General features: G+C 38.7%; 3 protein-coding genes across 4 annotated transcripts; 2 read left to right on the forward strand and 1 right to left on the reverse strand.

Moving 5' to 3' along the window:
- Positions 1 to 35: 35 nt before the first annotated feature.
- LOC128890826 (nucleotide exchange factor Sil1) lies at positions 36 to 2,737 on the reverse strand. The gene is made up of 4 exons (XM_054149721.1): positions 2,252 to 2,737; positions 1,626 to 1,912; positions 1,291 to 1,550; positions 36 to 1,221 (listed from the first exon to the last, which is right to left on the reverse strand). Exons 1-4 carry the CDS (start codon positions 2,367 to 2,369, stop codon positions 468 to 470), a joined length of 1,419 nt encoding a protein of 472 aa, XP_054005696.1. The 5' UTR covers positions 2,370 to 2,737; the 3' UTR covers positions 36 to 467.
- Positions 2,738 to 3,755: 1,018 nt separating this feature from the next.
- On the forward strand, positions 3,756 to 7,942 carry LOC128890839 (nucleoplasmin-like protein). 2 transcript variants are annotated; one of them, XM_054149742.1, is made up of 5 exons: positions 3,756 to 3,945; positions 4,196 to 4,311; positions 5,104 to 5,317; positions 5,861 to 5,937; positions 6,246 to 6,552. In XM_054149742.1, exons 1-5 carry the CDS (start codon positions 3,924 to 3,926, stop codon positions 6,330 to 6,332), a joined length of 516 nt encoding a protein of 171 aa, XP_054005717.1. In that variant the 5' UTR covers positions 3,756 to 3,923; the 3' UTR covers positions 6,333 to 6,552. The 2 variants fall into 2 exon arrangements, with proteins under 2 accessions (XP_054005717.1, XP_054005716.1); XM_054149741.1 differs by lacking the exon at positions 6,246 to 6,552 and adding an exon at positions 6,729 to 7,942 and having other exon boundaries at positions 3,758 to 3,945.
- A 142-nt stretch (positions 7,943 to 8,084) lies between these two features.
- Positions 8,085 to 9,905, forward strand: LOC128890831 (trichohyalin-like). The gene is made up of 5 exons (XM_054149729.1): positions 8,085 to 8,554; positions 8,620 to 8,761; positions 8,828 to 9,228; positions 9,322 to 9,524; positions 9,609 to 9,905. Exons 1-5 carry the CDS (start codon positions 8,441 to 8,443, stop codon positions 9,901 to 9,903), a joined length of 1,155 nt encoding a protein of 384 aa, XP_054005704.1. The 5' UTR covers positions 8,085 to 8,440; the 3' UTR covers positions 9,904 to 9,905.
- Positions 9,906 to 14,822: the final 4,917 nt, after the last annotated feature.

The raw sequence follows: 14,822 nt of genomic DNA on the forward strand, positions 1-14,822 counted from the left end.
TGGTATCACATTTTTACAAAATAATAAAAAGTATGAACAATACAAAATAATTTATCAAAACAATGACATCTTAAAACACAAGAAATGTAACAATTATTTACTATATAAGTATGGACAGGTAACTTAAATGCCTTACATGCTATACGTATGATTAATATACATCCATTCTTTTATAGTATGTTATTCATCCATTCGTCACGAAATCGACCTCACTCTTTAATCTATTTACAAATGACTAAGTACCGTTTCTATCAAATAACAATTATCTTTGCAGCAATTTCGTTACTCATCTAAAAAATAACAATATTGTTTATCAACTGTAGATTCGGTAACAATTTTCATAAAATATTAAGGAGGAAATGTTCCATTAGACAGAAAACTTTATACGATTATAACTTTGCGACATAAATTAAATTAGTGCACTTTCTTCCCCGCGAATGTTTCAGTTCAATTATACTCTTTTGTACCTACAATTCGTCGCGAAGTATTTCGGTAACTGTTGTTTGTAATTTTTCAATTAATAGGGTAAGATTTTTCAAAATATCACTTTCATCTTCTTTGATAGCAGGATCGGAGCTCTGATAAAAGTTTAATAAATGTTGTATAATAAGTAGTAACGTTTCTTTGTTTTTTTTAAAGTGATGATTACAGACAGGAACAACAATGATCATACTTTCGGTGATGGTCTCTAGGAAGTTATAGTTCTCGGTTTTAAACTGATTATTGAGTTCCACTTTGAAGCTTTTTATCATTAGATTGCTTAAATGCTTACAGTAACCATACGTTAATAGTTTTTGTTCGACATCCGCAGCCGCGTATGCTTTTGTTTTCAGCTGTAACTGTTCGGGATCTGTGATCTCTCGTAAATTTTGTCTCTCTGTGATCAGATCACTGATCAATTGCATTACTCTCACTTGCACTTGCAACTGATCGTCCGTTAGAATTTTCCCGAATATTTCCACGCCACCGTGATCGATCCAAACTTTTTGCGCTGCTGGAAATTGTCTGATTAAGGCACCCAGAGCAAACAGACATTTCGACTTCACCTCCAGTTTAGTACTGGTAGACAATATATGCAAAAGTTTTTCGACAAAGTCGTTTTCCAATGCTTTAAGTTGGACATTAGGATTAGACTGAACAGCTGCACCCAGAAGTCGTAACGCTTCAGCCTTTATTTCATTATTTGTTGCATTGAGACAAGGAGATATAACTTTACTCATACTGTAATTGAAAAAGTATAATAAAAATTTGTACACAAGTTTATTTAAAAAAAATTATTATTATACATACCCTTGCATATCTGTAAATACTTTAGCATGATCAATATGGTGAACTAAGTATTCCAAATTATATAGAATATTTAAAACTTCTTCCACTTCTAAAACTGTTAAAGTTCCCATAGTAATTGCATTACTATGCGTTTGAAATTTCTGTAAATAATTACTTAGTAACTCAGAGTCTAATGTAATGTTAACATCTAACATTTTGAGCTCATTTTTCAAAGTATCATAATCTCGAAACTTTTGCTTTATTTGTTGAACATGCTCATCCTGGAAATATAAATGATATAGAAACAGAAGATTTTTTTATATACCAAGAATCCTATGAAAATAAGAAATGATTACATTTAATTTTGGCGGTGTCTTTGTATCACCTTGTTTAATTTTTTTTAATCTGGCTTTTAGTTCTTCTATTGGAGAGTCAAACAAGTCAGATTTTTCAGTGGCTATAGAAGAATCATGGTCTTCTGTCACTGCCATATCAGGATGTAATGTCAACGAATTTGAAATAGAGTGACTAGAACTCTCATTAGAACTTTTTTTTTCTGCATCTTTGTTGTCCATTAATTTAACTTCTGTTACTCCAGTTCGAAAATTGTGCCTTACATGTGATCCTGCTGGTATAGGAGTACCTAAGAAAAGATGGAATATAACATTAATACATGAATCCATTAGCACCTTTAATTCAAATTCTGAATAAGTCACTGTTTTATATCATTTATGCCACGTTTTAATATATTCAGCATATTTTCAATAATAATGAATTAAAAATATTTATAACATCATTTTATACTAACAGTTATCATGCGTTTAAGTACAGAATATATAATAACAGAAAAACGGCGATCAGTTTTCGCGAAGAAATGCGACGTCAAATTTTACTGACGTGGTCTTACGGACAGCACATTAGTTGCGTAAAAAATAGTCCTAAAAACGTAAGTATACACAACGTTAAATGAACGTTCACTCACCTTTGTTTATAGATTGCCATTCTCGGGTTGGTACAAATTTAGTCTCGTTTTTTTCGTTGTTGCCCAAAATTACCGGTAACAAATATAAACAAGTTAGAATAATCATATTGGCCCGCATTCTGACGAGTTCCTGTCGTTGACCGAAGGTTACAGCTTATTTGGAGATATGTTGCCGTTTTTTTTCGGTGAAATTACTTGAATTTTATAATGTATCTATGTCAACCGTGTCGGGGCATTGCTCAATTTTTTTTATAAAACTCTTTCGTCACGCCTTTGTTCCATTAAAGTATTATTCACGTGTTGCGCCCGATATTTATGCAGTCAACAGCAGTCAATGTGTCGATGTTCGTGAGTGTCGCGAGTGGGGTTCCGTGGGGGGTACCGTGGATTGGTATAGCCATCTCCCGGTCAAAGGGACGAACTAATTTTTGAATCTTTAGCCAAAGTTTGTAGTAAAATTAGTTTCTATTCTTGATGCTAGATGGCGAGTGATCTAGTACACCAGTAGCGCCATCGATGGAAAAACGTCCAAGTTTTTCGTGAAAATAGTTCCCACCGATTCTGTAAGATGGCGCCATCGAAAGATTTTAATAAATTTTTCTTTCTTTCTTTATAAATGCATAATTAATAGGATTCCTTGGTTTATAACACTCCAATAAAGTGTTAATATATCCAATTTATCATTCTTATAATTAATTACTTAATTCAGCAGTAATTATCGATCTTTTGATTAGTGGCATCATCCAGCAGAAACAATCGGAACTATTTTCACTACAAACTTGAGCGTTTTCCCACCGATGACGCTGATTGAAAGTTTTATAGTGCTACAGAGCTACTTTGATACCATTTGTTGGTCCATGAAACGCACTCTAGGTTCTTGATGCAATGTTGTCAAGCTTCTTATTCAATTTGTGTTATTATTCATTAATATATTTTTAAATGATGACTAAACAATTATACGATGAATACAAAAAATATCTCTGAACTTTTATCTGTCAATCTTGTGTAGTGCTTGCTCACAGGTCCTTATCGTTTCTGACATTTTTAACTGTATAAATATATAAACATAACTCTTGATTGTACGTCTATTGTTTAATATTTTAAGAAATAGAAAGTAATTGTTTTCTTAGTATTTCACGATTAAATTGATTTCTTCAACAGTTTATAAAACAAAAAATTCCCTATATTGATATTAAACTGATTAACGAATATCTATTTACATTCATGTAGAAGTAATTTATATACCTAAATTTTTATTTTATTTAATGACTCTTAAAATGATTGCGTAAAAGGAATCACGAAGGACTCTGTACTGGTCACGTTTATTTTCTATTTGATTCGCTTCGTAAGTGGTGTAATGAACAGGGGTAAAAGATACCCCTCGTAAAGTACTCAATGGTGATTCTCGATATTAAAGACGGCAACGTCGCTTACAAGATCCGAGAGCGTATCGACCAATCAAAGAAGAGAACGTATTCTAGGCGCGCAAGGCCGAGTACGCGAAACTCATTTGCTACGCGTTCGTCTAGCACGTGCGACCACTGTTCTTTCGCGCAGTGACCGTTGTGCGCGCGGCGTCTTTAGCTTCTCCACTTTCGTTCGGCACGCACACTCCATCGGGTTCCGTCTACACGTCCGCTAACGAGAATCCTTTAATATCAAGTCGATCGCCATGGCAGAGGAGTATCTCTACGGTAAATATCAGAAGTCGCGATATCGTAATCGTGATGGCTGCTTTATTTTGTGCCGCACGCGGATACTTTCGTCATTGTTGGCCATTAGACGCGAGCGGTACTATGGTCGGGACGCCGGCTGGCTTTCGGCCATTGTGACGAATCCCCATTGTCCCTTGAGCTAACGAATTCGCGTTTTTTATCCAACTATAATGCAACGGCAAGCATTTATTATATTTCGTGTGCGTACTCTTGTGATTTGTGTGTCCAGGAATCACTCTCGAAGGACCCAATTGCAGCGAGGTATGGGATCCGGAGCACAAGAATGATGACGCAGACGGCACGAACCAACATTTCGGAGCCGATCAGAAGCTTATTATAAAAATGGTAAGTCGAAGATATCGAGGAGAAACATCAAGTTGCTTTGTACTTTGTCGTTTTTCGACGCGCCCCAGGCATCGAATTTCACGTACTCTTTTGTTACGAGAGGCGGATTCACGTTAACGCGCGATTTCATCGGTAACGGTCTTTCCATTCGATCCAAGACATAAACGTTTTGCTACGCTGTTGCTACGGATTCTCTGATTTTCCGAACAGTTTACCGTACCTTTGTTATTGTATAAGAATAGACGACAAATAGTTGGCGTCACTGGTAATCTCGATTTTTTTGTCCGCTATCATCAACACTTCATAGATTTGCGCGCGAATGTTTAACTGCTATATAAAAGTAACGAATTGGAGATTATCGTAACCTTTAACTTTTTAATTTCGCTAATTGATCTAACCCTATTCAATCTTTGAATCTTCGAGAAAACAAAAACATGTTCCATCAAAGTTAAGAACGTCTGTATACACATCGATAACGCATTGTATTCCGATTTTGTGTAATTATTAGAACGTTTACAAATTTATATAAATTGAATGCGTTTGTTACAACGTCTTATCAAATAGATACTTTTAGTGCTACTTCTGTTTTGTAAGCTGCAGAAATTTTATGCATAAGTGTAATTAAATATAATGTCTAGGAATGAACTTAAATAAAGTGAACAATTTATGATGTTCAACTATTTACTTTAATAATTATATGCATATACATTTTACAGAAGATTTAATATAATAGTTTATTTGTTGATAGAAATATCTAGTTTCAACTGTTTTACAAGTGTCAATTTTTTATAGGCACTTTTAGGTCCAGAGGCTAAACCTGGGGAGCTTAACGTACTACAGGTAGAAGCAATGGGGTTAAAGGGACCAATTAAAACACCAATCGCTCTGTTGGAAATGGGAAAGACAGCACAGATTATTCTGGATCTCAGTTTTCCCGACCCTCCTGTTACGTTCACTTTGGTTAAAGGCAGTGGTCCTGTTCACATAGTAGGGCACAATCTTCTTGGTAAGAACTTATTATATTATACATTACCATTAACTTATTTATATGAATGAGAGATAGTGTAATCAGAAATATTGCTAACATTTTATTCTACTTTGTAACAATTACTAAGCATGTTAATTTAATAACATTCTTTTTTACTTAAAGTATTAAATTATATCGCGAATAACGATTGTTCGGAAAAGGGCGATAATTACAGCTGGGCGCCTTTTAACATAATTTACAATAGATTACAATCAATTTTTGTACAAGTTTAAAATGCAATTGTAAAAGAACTTTGATACACGAGACGTTTTCAAAAAATACATATCATACTTCCATTATCTTGGATTATATACAAAGCATTTGATTCTCCCATTCGATACACTTTCATATGTTTATGTGTTAACGCATTTTAATGATTAAAAATGTGATTATGAGATAATTACTCGTTGACAGAATTAGTCCATAATGTTTTCAAATTATTTACGTAATATATTTTCTTAGGAAAATCGCAACATATTGTAACGTACAATTAGTGATTTCATATTAACTTTAATATTTTAGGGACACACATGGAAGAGTTCGACGATATGGACGATGAAATGGAAGAAGAGAACATCGACGACGATGACGATGATAAGGTATAAGCTACTTTTTAATTACTTGGAATAAGTTTAATAGTTGCATGCAATTTTGTACATGTACATATTAAAAGTTCGTTAAAACTGAGGAAAAGATTGTATTCCTAACTGACATTCTGATTACGTTATACAAAAAAAGCATGTAAGACTTCAAACAAAAGAATTATGCAGAATATTTTCGATGAAAATTATCTCCAGACATACAAGTAGTCTCATTTCAAACAAATAATTCTTATTACACTTTTATTATGTATGTTGTCGGAAGCAATAGTATTACATTTTCTATATACAAGGAATACGAATTTCAGGCACTGCAAAAGAAACGAAAGCATTCTGCAGAGGGTAAAAAAAATGGTACGAAGCGTGCCAGGATGGATGAAGCTGTAGACAAATAGAATGTTAATATTAAAATGCTACTATTTAAACGTTCCCCAAAAATGAGTTTTACCGAGAATATTTTAAACTCGCGTTATTTTAATATGATTTAGGGAGGGAGGGCTCTGAAGATTCCCTAAGGAATAAATGAAAGTCGTGGATATACTTTCTGCGTTTGTGTTCTCATTCCATGTGTCTGTTTGGTTTTTTTTGCATAATAAATCATCCCATTTTGAAACAGTTGCTTTTATTCTTTACTCATCTTGTTTCCTCTTTTTCCATTTCTGTCTTTGAACAGTACTTTCAAGATTACAGGAAGGGAGTTACGTTAGAATGTCAGTAATACAATCTTTGGCGGTAAATAAAATAATAGTTCAGTTTTTATAGTTACATTTCTATTTATTTCAATATGTTAGGAACCAGACGACGAGGAAGATGATGAAGATGAACCCAAGAAGAAGAATGCCAAATTAACAACTGCAGCCAAATACAAAAATCAAGCTAATAAGAACAAGAAAAAATAAGCACGAGCCTTAATACTATGGAAACACAAAAAACTTTTAAGTTAGGCTAATAAGCGTAAGTCCATCATTATCATCCGCATTTGCGCGAATTTAGTATCGTTTCATCAGATTATCAGACGACATATGTTGCCTTTCACGTTTTTACGACACAACTGGACCAATGAACCACTATAGGATGTTAAGCTTGTATAGTTTGAATGAAATATCGTTTTATTGATTCGTGGACAATACGTTACAATCGATTGACATAATATTATATTTAACATAAAAGATAAGCAATACTTTGAGTTGACTTTAAATGTATTAACAAGGTCTGTTTATGTGTACATTTTTCGAAATGCCTTAGAGGAATGACCCTTAAATCGTATTAGCTAAACTCTACGGGATATTAAGAATGTGAATCGAAAATTATTTTTTTGACAAAATTTTATGGAGCTGAAAGGTCAGAGGGTATTCTTCCGAGAGCTGTTCGTACAGAAGAATTTGTTTTATTTTACGCGAACACAGTTTTTAAATGCGAAGAATTGTTCGGACCAGTTGTTGTCGGTAAAACCAGCGGAAAGTGCGGACGGATCTACAATGTGGTGTATTCGTATTATTTCCTTTTTGTCTTCTCCGATGCCGTGGTTCACACATCGACACTTCCAGTGATATACGAAGGTACACTATTCTAATGTAGTTATGTAAACACGATTCAAGAAACGAATTACTATGCTCCTTAAAGAAAATAATTGCGAAGATAACGTTCCAGTGTAATTTATTATTTTCGTGTGTACAAGATGGGGAAAAGGGTAATAGTCACGGAAACCCTTATACCAGAATGTTATTAATGACTAAAGACGGGAGGAAATGATAAGATCAGAATAAAATAAAAAAAAAAAAAAAACATTTACGCGTCATCTCGATATTCATTCCATTTGATGAAAGATTACAGAAGACGGGGTTGCAGGTGTACTACACAATATGATGCTCGTACATCAATGTTATATGCAATGAAAGCATATGTAAAGCGTGTATAAAACGCGCTCATGCGATTGATAAGTAGTCTGTACACCTATTTTGTACATATACGATACAATAAAAAATTTCACAACTTTTAATCAGTATCGCACGACGTAGTGGTTATTCGAACATCCTTCCCTAATTCCCTTCCTGAAGTATCGTTTGCTATGTTATTTTATTCAATAAAAAAACTTGTATTTAAAAAGTTTAAGGGTAAGAAATATCGTGACATTTGGACGTTCGTCATTTGTCGAAGTAATTGGACACGTCTAATAATTTAGTGAAAATGATTTTTTGTCATTATGTGATCGCCAGAAATTGCTCGTTTATACGGTTCTCGAGGAAATAACTAAGAACAATGTCAATGACTTTAAATGTGTAAAAAGTATACATATCCTGTATCCTATAACAAGGACTCTGAAACTGTCTACGAATAAATTGAACCTAAAAAGTTTATAAATTAGTTTAGTACATAACTCTTGTAAATTAAGGTAAGCTTTCGTTATTACTAAAGTTAACTATATAACAGTGGACGTTAAAAAATATTTTACGATTCATCTTCAGACTCCTCGTCGGTTGAACGTAATATTCGTTATTATGACATGCAGAATATCAGTTCAAGAAGTAGCTTTAATAAAAGTACAGATGCGAATGTTTTTTGTATAAATACACAATGTCAAATTGCTAACGAAGAATTAGTCGATTTACGCCAACAGGTATAGATAATGCGAGCTATCGTTTATCGCTAATAAACTAATCAAAGTTTACCTATGTTTGAAAGGTGAGTAACTTGCAAGAAACGGTCGTATCATTAGAAAACACCATACATATAAAGGATGGGCAATTGCAAAATATGCAACGAGATAACGAGAGATTATCGACCGAGCTAAAGAAGCAACAAAGATGCATCAGGAACATCAAACGTAAGATTTGTTGAAAGTCTTGTTTTAAGTTTATTGTAACCCTTAAATGTACCGAATTAATTTCAGAGCAGTTGGACGACGAAAGGTTTTTCTATCAAAGAGAAAAAGATTATTACAACGATGAATTACAGCGGCAGAAAACACGTTGCGTCACTGGAACGTCGCGACTGCAACAACAACAAAAGGAATTGGAAGATGCACGAAATTCCTTGGAAGAAGAAAACAAGTCGTTACGGGAAGAGTTAAACGTAAAAGCTGAGACAACGTACAATTTGTGTATAAAGTTTTTAAGAATGAAGTACGCGAAAGATTCGTTGAGAGAAAAACTAAATCAGCTGTTGAACGAGCACCTGCAAGTAATGGCAGACATGATGGAAAAGCTAGACGAGGGTAGAGGAGAACTTAACATTATCGTATCCGAAAAATTTCAAGAACCCCTGCCTTTAAGCAAAGCAAAATTCTTACGGGTAAATCTCGTTCGTAAATTAACATCGTTTGGTTATCGATCATTTTTATAATCGTCGCAAAATAAATAAATCGTTTATCGTCTCGAACATTAGGTGGTGCAAAGAAATGCACGACTAGTTCACGAGAACGCGATGCTCAAAGTCCAAATACAGCATCTCACTCTAAATATAGAAAAATTGAAGTGTTACTCACAGAAACCAAAATTAATTAACGTGGATGCTAAAATCATCGCCAAATTGGCCGCGCATAGTGGGAAGAAGTATAGGAAGGAATCCACGAGATGGCTGCCGCTCCGGTAAGAAAATGATTCGGTTCGTCTCGGACACTTTTTCAAAATTCTAATAAAACTTGATCGAAATCACCGATCGTTTATCGTCAGGTCGAACGAAGACGAGACCGAGAAGACTGCGCCAGTCGATAAACTTCCGAATTATCAAGATCCCGTCGATTATTCTGGTGACGCGAAATTAATATCAAAAATTCAATCGAGCAACTCGAGAAAACAGGTAAATACCGCGGTACGAGAAATTCAGACTGAAGAAACTAACGAATTCCGAAAGGAACGTGCGCATAGCGCCCCGGAAATCTTTCGGACGAAAGCTCAACCAAGTGGCTCGACGATTTTTCAAACAGATTCTTTTGTCGGCTCTCGCGATGCTTCCACGAATACGTAACAAACAAATTGATTTAAAACGCTTTTGTACAAATGTAAATGCTCATATCTTTTTATATTTGTTATTTTTGTTAAAAAAAATGTACCGTCTGCGGAGTGTTGGAACCTGATGTATCGATTGAAGTGCTATCAAAGTAAACCGTTTCTCGTGCGTTGCGCTAGAGGGCGCGTTAGTCGTGAAATTTGTAATTGTTAGTAGTATGGTGGTATGGTGGTTTGATATTTCAACGTGTATCAATTTAATGTAATTTATTTGCGAAAATATGAAAAGATGACTCCAAAGGACGAAACACCAGGCGAAGATGGCAGCAACGAATACAGATATGTAGGCGAAATAATATTTAGAATACCTTACTCGAGTAACTTTCATCGTTGTTTATGTAGTTGTCATTGTCGCGAAATGGCGAGTTATCTCTTAGTTTCTTTATTTATTTTCAGTTGATCAGTTCAATGTTTCGTCTGTATATAAATGTTTCAAACCGCTGCTTCGGATAGCATTGCGACGTATTAGTCTCCGGAAGTTTGTTAAATCCATGAAGACTGTACAAGGAGTCCTAACTGTGTAGTGTACAAGTGTATCAAAATCCCGAGCTTGGAATTATGAATATTTCTACCACTCGCGGCGCAAGTGAGCACAGACTACGATATATGTCATATGTGTATATATTATCATACATATATGACATGTATATATCGTAGTCCGTGCGCATAATATATATACATATGACATACATATACAATATCGTAGTCTGTGCGCCCTCGCGCCGCGAATGAACGAAATATTCATCACTTCAAGATCAGGATTTTGCTAACAGTTTTTTAGTAACTTTCTTAGGGAGTTGGATCTTCTTATACAGTCTTCATGGTTAAACGAGATAAGTAGGATTTAATCGAAAGAAATTCGCGGTAATCCGAATTACGATATTCGCATTAAAGTAAAGGCCGGTGTAACAAAACAGTAGGGCTTCGATACTTGTAAATGTCATTACGACAGAGCGGCCGTGATTACGTTAGAACGACGAGACCGCGGTGCAAGGGTGTGGGTAGAACGATGGCTCGAAGAAGAGCCAAGTGTTTTCGTCTCGTTTCCTCCTGATGGTTCTCGTGCGCCGCGGAGCCGGTTCGAGGCGAAGCCGGGTTTTAACGATCGGTCATTAAGTCGCGAAGAAAATTGAGACGTCCACCTCTCGGTGAGCTCATACCCAATTGAGTAGCGGCCTTAATACCCCTTATGTATTATCCGGTAGGCGAAGCACCTTGTTAAACGGATCCGCCATTTCTTCTTCTCACTTCGTGTTTTTTTCCACGGGGATCATACGCGATCGAAAACTCGACGCTACCGTAACAATTCTCCTTTCCACTTCGTTGTTTTTTTTTCTCTCTTTTTTCTCCCTCTTTTTTTCCCCCTTCGCCTGGAGCACGTTTGCAGATTTTTTAGGCCCCCGATGGACCTACTGTTACTATTTTCTAGAAGATCGACGCGGAATCGAACGTCTCTACTTTCGAATGTTCCTAGACGCGGGCCAGAACGTTTCGTCGAATGTCAGGAGAATCTTGTATACCTGGTCCGTGGGTGACACGCGTTTGATCGTCACGTGACGTATATTTTCTCCGATGTGTCGGATCTTTGAGTAATGGGCTCGGGGTATATAACCGTCGATCCTGATCGCGGATCCTGATTGCAGGCATTAGTGCGCGCGCCGGTTATCGACCATCGGACGTCATGTATGGTGCGAACTCGGCATAAATACGCCAGGAAAGACACCCGCGCCGGTAGATCCGCCAAGGATTTCGATACACGTCGATCGATATAGCTCCCAATAAGCGAACACCCCCCCGCCCCCAGCTTCCATTATATCAACGCTTTCCGGTTTATTCAGCTCGTGGAAAAATACGACTCCCGAACATATCGTATCGCGCTGGTCGCTTGAACCTCACGCACGGGTCGCGATCGTTCTTTTTTCCCGATCGATCGTGTCGCGAAATGCATATATCGGTTTTCTAACCTGAGGAAACAAAATGACAATCGAGTTTAACGCACGGCTCGACGAGCAACGAATTCAGAAGCGTAAAAGATTCTCGCGAGCGAGGCGCATTAGCGAGAGGGCATCCGTTATCGACGATCGGGCGCCGTGGAACAGGGTAGAACCGGTATAAATATGCCGTCAAAGGACAAGTAAGATGACAGCTGCCGTACATACGTAATATTTCATCGCTAACAAGCGGACAACGCGCGACGCGGGCCCGGTTATGCCATCCATTGTCGAAGATTACATCGTTATTTCATTGTTTTACCGGTCGATTCAAATTCGCTTTTTACTCGCCGACTCGTGCAGCGCACATGAATCAATATGTTCCGTAATAATCGAGTTATCGCGGGATGCAACGTTTTCCTTCGGCGAAAGGGATAAAGGAACAGGCGACGCGCGAACGACTTTGTTCTCCGTCTCAGGAACGTCCCGGAATGCGTCTGTTTTCACGGAAGCCTCTACTTGGACATTTATTTACTTCCAATCCACTCGGGATATCGTAAACACACGATAATACGTCGCGTCGGTTCGTAAAATCCAGGCAGTTTCCTAGCGAGACGAGGAAGGAGTCGCTCAATTTTCTGCGAACTGCCGCGAGTCGAAATTAATTAGGTCCTTCGCAGGAAGAGCTCGGTTCGAAGGATATCGAGCACCGAAGGGTGGCGGGGACGAGGCCAATCGTGCGCCTTCATTGCCTTCGACGCGTTTCAAGCCGTGAGCGTTAATTGGCCGGACCAATTAATTCCAACAAGTTCGCTCGGTGCGATTAGTGCGCGTACGTGGTGGTGCGGTGTGATGTGCGCGCATACACGTTGTCCTCTCTCCTTCTGTGCTCTGCTCTGCTCTGCGGTAACAAGCAAAGTCTGTGGACGCCGATCTGCCCCCGGAAAACGAAGAACCTGTTCCACACGCGGTGGAGGTTTCTCGCATTCTCGGCTGCTCCCGCGACACCAGATACCGTCGTTGTTCCTCCGTGGCTACGGCGAACAGGAATCGAAGGCAATAACGAAAACACAAATTACGGGAGCACCGCGAGCCGATCGTCTCGGGACGATAATCTACTCGGGGTTCCCGGTGGTCGACGAGAGATTATTAGATCCGTCCCGCGACGAGACCGATCCCGTCGCGTCGTCCGCGCGGTTCTTTTTTCGTTCTCGAATCCACGACGACTTCGATAATCAGGATTAACGTCGTTTGCTCGTGTCTCGACGATCCTACCCGGATTCGTGTACTTTCTCGCGGTTTTTCACTAAAGAATATCCAATTTTCGTCGGCTCGCTCGACCGTATTCGAAAGTTTATCGCGATGTCGGTCTACTCGCCTCCCGGCTATCGGTGGTGATCTCGATGCTCGCTGATAAAATATCTTGGTCGTCGTCCTCGTTTGGCCGAGGCACTCGCGTCGTTCTGTCCGAGACTTGATTGGTGCATTAAATACGCGAACGTATGCGTAGCGGACTCGGGATCGTGAAAGACGGCGGGCGTAAACTTCAAGGGTATACCGTGTGTGCTTTATAGGTCCGGAACATATCCATGGGAAGGTAATTCCATCCGAATAATTATCGCCGTTAGAGAAATTTTTGTTTCCGTGTCGAAAAATTAAGATACACTCTAATGCCCGTCATAAGCCTGCCCCTAACGAGTCTCTTACCCTCGATTAGATAGTTGCTGATTCGAAATGTCTTCCTCTACTTAATCATTCTCTTACGTTTTGTGCCAGACTACTCCGTATAAGCCTACTGCGCTAAAACTGTAAAAATTATAAACCAGGCTTATAATGGGTACTTCGTCTGTAGACGACGTCGAAAAATCAACGTATCATGGTATCCGATGAATACTTTGTCGTTCGAGGAGGTACGAATAGCATTGTCGAGAGGGTGAAATAATATCGCCAAATCAAGGAAAGATCGATCACGATTCGCGTTGAAAAGAGGCTGTCGGAAACGGTCGTGTATCGTGAATTTATCCGAGGTAACAGCCGCCGTTCAAAATTAGACTCGGGGCGCGTGTATACCTTACGTCCGGAAAGTCCACCTATGAGTCTAAAAGGTCCAGCGGAGAGGTACGGTGGAAGAGAAGGTAAGCCGGAGGTTGATTTATCGGCCAATTAGTCCACCGTACCGGGTGCGCTTCTCTGGTGTGTCTCACCTTCCAGATGATATCCCGGCAAAGACCGGCACATGGGTTAAAACCTCGCCGGAGAGTCGGAAAGAAAGACAGACGGAGAAAGAGAGAGGAGTGCAGTGCCGTAACTATGCGATCCTTCAAAATGAAATCTTCTTCGAACAAGGAACCCCTTCTCGAATTCTTCGACGACGAGTCGAAATTAAATCGTAACCTACGTTAACGGGGTCGTGTTATAATTGGTTAAATAGGTGGAAACATATTTTAAGCGTTTCTGCTGTAACGTGAATTTCGAAACGTTGATTTAGTAAGTTGACAATTGCGTGAACCGGTTTATCGCAAAGTTTCCTATTCGGCTAGGACGATGAACGATCACGGAATGGCATGACCGCAAAGGCGGGACAATGGTAATCGCGAATGGTCCGGCGAAAAACAGATGGTGTGCACCCTGAAGATGCATCGTGGGAACGACGATATTTGTTTGACACGAGATACGAGATGTTCCCTTTTTTTTTTCTTCCTCACTTTAGTCGCTTACAACGATTCCATTAGACCACGAATCTATCCTAATCTACGGTCTGCGGTTAACGGTGTACGTACAAGCATCCGTTGGAATCGCGTCGCGAGCCTCCGTCGCCGTCGTCCCCGGGCTGTCTCGCGGTGGCGTTTGTCACCGTTGGAGTCGTTTAGCGTATACCATCGTCGAAAATAGACGGCTGGCTGCCCTCCTCTCCGAGCGTTCCCAGAAAAATGCCCGACCCTCGAAG

This window comes from Hylaeus anthracinus, unplaced genomic scaffold, assembly GCF_026225885.1.
Source record: "Hylaeus anthracinus isolate JK02 unplaced genomic scaffold, UHH_iyHylAnth1.0_haploid 12001, whole genome shotgun sequence".
NCBI lineage: Eukaryota > Metazoa > Arthropoda > Insecta > Hymenoptera > Colletidae > Hylaeus > Hylaeus anthracinus.

Coding starts and splice junctions, on each gene's coding strand:
- LOC128890826 (XM_054149721.1), bottom strand. CDS start 2,369: ATGCGGGCCAATATGATTATTCTAACTTGTTTATATTTGTTACCGGTA. Junction 1,913..2,251: donor ATGGCAATCTATAAACAAAG/GTGAGTGAACGT, acceptor ATCTTTTCTTAG/GTACTCCTATACCAGCAGGA. Junction 1,222..1,290: donor GTATTTACAGATATGCAAGG/GTATGTATAATA, acceptor TTTCAATTACAG/TATGAGTAAAGTTATATCTC.
- LOC128890839 (XM_054149741.1), top strand. CDS start 3,924: ATGGCAGAGGAGTATCTCTACG. Junction 3,946..4,195: donor GGCAGAGGAGTATCTCTACG/GTAAATATCAGA, acceptor TTGTGTGTCCAG/GAATCACTCTCGAAGGACCC. Junction 5,318..5,860: donor AGTAGGGCACAATCTTCTTG/GTAAGAACTTAT, acceptor TTAATATTTTAG/GGACACACATGGAAGAGTTC.
- LOC128890831 (XM_054149729.1), top strand. CDS start 8,441: ATGCAGAATATCAGTTCAAGAAGTAGCTTTAATAAAAGTACAGATGCG. Junction 8,762..8,827: donor ATGCATCAGGAACATCAAAC/GTAAGATTTGTT, acceptor AATTAATTTCAG/AGCAGTTGGACGACGAAAGG. Junction 9,525..9,608: donor ACGAGATGGCTGCCGCTCCG/GTAAGAAAATGA, acceptor GTTTATCGTCAG/GTCGAACGAAGACGAGACCG.